We start from the raw sequence: 5,151 nt of genomic DNA on the forward strand, positions 1-5,151 counted from the left end.
TAGTGAATTCATATTTTCTTCAAATCATATACATATAGATAAAGGGACAGTTGCAAATATAGACATTAGACCCAAAATATTACCAGATATAACATAATGTAAACAAAATTACAAATATGACCAAATTTAAATAGTTTATCAATGATAGACCATATTATTGGTAGAAGTCTATCAATGACATTGATAGATCATATCACTGGTATTGTCTATCAACAATAGAAGTTTATCGCTAATAGATTTGACTATATTTGTAATTTTTTTTAAAATGATGTTATACACTTAATTATTATTCTTAAAATGTCATCGATTACAATTACCTATATATAAAATACGATCCTATTGGGCTCATGGGCTGTTTCCCCTAACATATGTTTTAATATAATTTTCTTTTATCATTAAGTCAAAGCGTAGAGAATTTCATTATTGAATAATTGCACGTCTCGGTATTGAGCTGGAATAATGAAATCGTGCAAGCCATTCCAGCCAATCATTTAGATCTTCTTTTTTTCCATTATATATATAGAGAGAGGGAGTTTGATTATACAGCTCCATTTGGTTAGCCATAACAATGTCAACCAAAATTCTTTTACAGCTCCATGGATTACTCATAATAATAATGTTGCTCCTAAGCTTGGCAGCACCTTCCTCCGGTGCCCTCCAAGTGGGGTTTTACGAGGGAAAATGTGGGTTTAGAGATGTCGAATCTATTGTCGAAGGCGTCGTCACCGGTGCACTCAAAAGAGATCGAACTCTCGTCGCTGCTCTTCTGCGCTTACACTTCCACGACTGCTTTATCTCTGTAAACCCTCTCTCTCGTGTTTTTCTTACATTCATTAACAATATTTAGAATATATCAATTTAAACCTTGAACTTTTGTAGGTATCGATAGAATTTCCTTTGAAAATCATCCGTTTTTTAAATTGACATTTACAGAAGTCCACACATGTTTGAGAATTAATACATGAATGATTTTCAAATTGGTTATTGTAATGAAGAAGTCTAGATTGATTATTAACTTATGAAAATTTAAAAGTTTAATTAACTCAAAATTATAAGTTTCACATGATATTAGTCGAACAAAATCCAGACTTAAATTAATATAATTATTAGTTGAAGGTTATAATTGATACAACCCAAAAGGAGTATAATTGATATTGGCCCACAATATATTATGAAGGCAATACTAATACACCAATTTTTATGCATCTCACACTCATCACATACGCAAATAATAAATTAATATATTTTAAAAAGGAAGTAATAATAATTTACAATGTGACTGTTTAATTATTATTTGGACAATTTACCTGAGATGCACGTGAGTATTTTTATAAAAAAAGAAAATAATTTTGGTATTTGCAGGGATGTGATGCTTCCCTCCTCCTGGATGGAAGCAATAGCGAGAAGGCGGCTCCTCCAAACTTGAGCGTACGAGGCTATGATTTGATTGATGCAGTGAAGATTCAGGTAGAGAAGGCATGTCCTGGAGTTGTATCTTGTGCTGATATTATTGCGATGGCTACTAGAGATGCTGTCAATTGGGTTAGTTGCTTCTCTCTTCTCTCTCTATACAACCTTTTTCAAAATACACACTGAATTATATTAATTCATTACTGTACTGTTCTTTTCCGAAGGCCGGAGGAGGACGATATGGCGTTGAAACTGGACGGAGAGATGCCTTACAACCAGCCAATATCGTCGATCTTCCCGGGCCTTCAATATCTGTCAATGACTCCATTGCAGCCTTCTCCAAAAGGAACCTTAATGTTACAGATATGGTTTATCTTCTTGGTGAGTACCCTATTTAGTTTATTCAATAAATACCCACTCCTTAACACAGACACATGCACGCGCATGCACACTAGTTAAACATGGAATCTGATAATTGAATCTCGGACCTTTTAGTCGATATATAGTGTATATGCTCATACTAATTAGTTGAGCTTTTGTTTTTAGTACAATAAAGTAAGGGATGGGGAGATTACAAATTATAAACCTCTTGATTGCTAATATATTCATATGTCAATTGAGTTATATTCGCTTTGACATATTAATTAGTTGATCTATTTGTCGCTTTGATAACTTTTATTGGACACAAAATGTTACAATTGTTATTTCATTCTACAAAAAAAATATAGGAAAAATATAAATTTATACTCAACTTTGGGTTGTATCAATTGAAACCTCACGCTAATAATTGTATCGATAAGTGAATTAAATTAGACAATTCATTAGTAATTTAGAGTTATTTTCACTTGATTTCATTATTCTTCTAAAAAAGTCCAAATACAATAACAAAAAAAAGTTATCAGGTAATTCTATCTAAACAAGTAAAGAAAAAAAAAAAAACAGAAGTTGAATGATGAAAACCAACTCAAACTTAATAAAGAAAAACACTAATATAAATTTGCATTAGTCAAATCGGACTTTAATGTAGTAGAAAACCAACATTATAGGGGTACAATACTGGTTCAAAATTGACATCGAAGATCATGTTATAAAAAATTTTCAATGTCGGTTTTCCACCAACATTTTTGTATGACTAACATTTCAATGTCAGCTACCTTCAATGTCGGTTTTAGATTGGCATAGAATACCCTCTTTAATGTTGGTTTTCAACCGACATTGAACATCATCTTCAATGTTGGTCTTTCACCTACTTTTTGTCGGTAATTATCCGATATTAAATGTCTGGCATCGTTTTGTTATTGAAAAATAGAAATATATATATTTTTTGTTTATCCACATGAAATCAATAATATTTCTCTTTTACCTATACATGCACAAAATAAAATCTTAATTGCTTTCTTAAATTCCCAATAAGTCATAAAAGAGAAATTGGATGATAATTTAATTACAAATCAAGATAAAATGTATTTTTTTCATCTAAATCAACTCCATATGGTTCAACAAATCCTATAGTATCAACCATGAAGTATATATACATATATATTCTACATTGAACAAGTACACTATACACACTAAGTTGCATACAAAAATAAAATTCAAAATAAATGAATTACAAAATGGTTAAAATGACTAAAAATAACCTGAAGATAAATGAGAAATGTTCAACAATGTCTTCCCAAGTTTCTCTAATGTCAATTCTCGGAACTTAGGGACTATTCTTCCACCTACAAACAAGTGGAGAGTTATAGAAAAACTAGTGACCCAAACACAACAATTCCTTAGCCTAAACAATTTGGATTGAAAACAATGATTAAAATGTCACAAGGTTTGAGAATCAACAAATTAGTCAATAATGAGTAATCAACAAATTATCAAAGCTCATAAGGTTTACATAACAAAATTAAATTTTTGTTAGAGTATTTTCAACAACTCAATAAGAGAATTACAAATTAATGAAATTCATAAACACTTATGAAAAAAAATAAACTCAATAAAAAGGGAAAAAAAAAATATCATCACATGATCATGGGCATAAAGCAACAAGTACGATACACAATTTTTTTTTTAAGAAAGAGCACAAACAGAAATGAAGAGTTAGAAGAAACAAAATGGTTATGAAAAGAAAAGGATAAGAACAATGGAAGTAAAGTTACCATAGTAATTAGCCACAAATTTAAAATTGATATTAAAGATCCACTTTTTTTTAAGAAACTGACATTATACATCTATTTTTCGTATTTTCTAACCGACATCAAAGCCCACATTTATTGTAGTGTTGATTCTCACATTTTTCTTTCATCTAAATACACTTCAAAAAAAAAAAAAAAAAGTCTTATACACATGCAAGTGTTATGAATTAATTGACGGTCTTAAAATAAAAATCTAATAGAGAGTCTAAATTGATTATGTTGTAAAAGTTTAAGATTCTAAAGGATACCATTATAAGTTTATAACATTTTAATTCATTGATCATACAACCCTGAAAGTTAGAGATGCACATCCATCTTTGCCTTTTTTTTCTTTTTTTTTTCCTTTTATTTATTTATTTATTTTTTTGAAAAATTTGCCTAAAGTCTTGTTAACAGAGAATATGTGTTCAAAAAATGACAAAGCATAAGCTAACTAGAAACAAAAAAGGCTTAAAATGTGTAATCAGTTTTGTTTGCTTGAAACTAAACACAAGCAGGTGGCCACACTGTTGGTGTATCACGATGCATTTTCTTCATGGATCGCCTATATAATTACAAGAACACAGGGGAACCCGACCCGACAATCGATCCGTGGTTTCTGGACGACCTGCAAACCCGATGTCCTCAAGATTCCGACGGCGAGAACACCGTATTTCTTGACCAGAACTTTATGAGTTCTTTTGTGGTTGACAACTCATTCCATAAGCAGATCTCGCGACGAAGAGGGATACTTGAGATTGATCAACAACTTGCTTTGGATCCATTGACAAAAGATTTCGTGTCGAATGTGGCATTTCGATCCGACTTCGCCTTCAAGTTTGGACAAGCAATGATCAAGATGGGAAGATTTCAAGTTCTGACTGGTTCTGAAGGGGAGATTAGAAGAACATGTGAGGCGGTTAATTGAATTATTATGTATATGATGATCATAAAATTCTCTCCCTAGTAAGTTTTTCCACATCTAAAGCCGTCATCCTAATCCTTTTTGTGTGAATTATTTCATTTACAAAAACATAACTTTCAATTTCGTCCATTTAAATTTAGTGTTAATCATGTAGTATTTATGTCGACAAATTAATTATAGCCTGTCAACTTCTTTTAAAATATATTTAAATTCAATTAACATGAAGCATGTATCTTCTACAGAAAAATTTAAGGTTTGAATCCTGCATTAAAGCACTCAAATAATTCAAAATTAGATTTGAGTGATTCAATTTTTTAATTGTCTTAATAGGTTCAATGAACTATCTTGGATGTTTTAATGACATTAATGGTTATGAAAAATATTTTAGGAAAAATAACTCTTTTGGTCGGTCCTTCATGCTTGATTGGGTTGTTTTTGAGTACTTTCAAAGTTTTACCTTTGAACTTCTGAAGTTCTACATTTTTTGTCAGACTCTTGTGAGCACTTTTGATCTCTATGTTGAAAGCATTGATGAACCCACTTTAAATTCACTCTAAATCTCAAAAACTTTTAAGAGAAGAAACTTGTTCTCTTACAAAACTCAGTTTCTTTTTACACTTCAGTTTGTTTCTATTGATTTTGATTCTT

The 5,151-nt window shown here is 30.8% G+C and overlaps 1 protein-coding gene across 1 annotated transcript; it reads left to right on the plus strand.

Moving 5' to 3' along the window:
• Positions 1-568: 568 nt before the first annotated feature.
• On the plus strand, positions 569-4,536 carry LOC120082549 (peroxidase 60). Its single transcript, XM_039037767.1, has 4 exons — positions 569-799; positions 1,363-1,542; positions 1,635-1,791; positions 4,097-4,536. The coding sequence occupies exons 1-4, from the start codon at positions 569-571 to the stop codon at positions 4,504-4,506; spliced, it is 978 nt and encodes a 325-aa protein (XP_038893695.1). The 3' UTR covers positions 4,507-4,536.
• The last annotated feature ends 615 nt before the right edge of the window (positions 4,537-5,151 follow it).

Source organism: Benincasa hispida, chromosome 8 (assembly GCF_009727055.1).
Source record: "Benincasa hispida cultivar B227 chromosome 8, ASM972705v1, whole genome shotgun sequence".
Taxonomy (NCBI): Eukaryota; Viridiplantae; Streptophyta; class Magnoliopsida; order Cucurbitales; family Cucurbitaceae; genus Benincasa; species Benincasa hispida.

Excerpts from the sequence above, each read along its gene's own strand:
- LOC120082549 (XM_039037767.1), top strand. The coding sequence starts at position 569 with ATGTCAACCAAAATTCTTTTACAGCTCCATGGATTACTCATAATAATA. Across the intron at positions 1,543-1,634 it reads CTAGAGATGCTGTCAATTGG|GCCGGAGGAGGACGATATGG; the intron begins GTTAGTTGCTTC and ends TCTTTTCCGAAG. Across the intron at positions 1,792-4,096 it reads AGATATGGTTTATCTTCTTG|GTGGCCACACTGTTGGTGTA; the intron begins GTGAGTACCCTA and ends AAACACAAGCAG.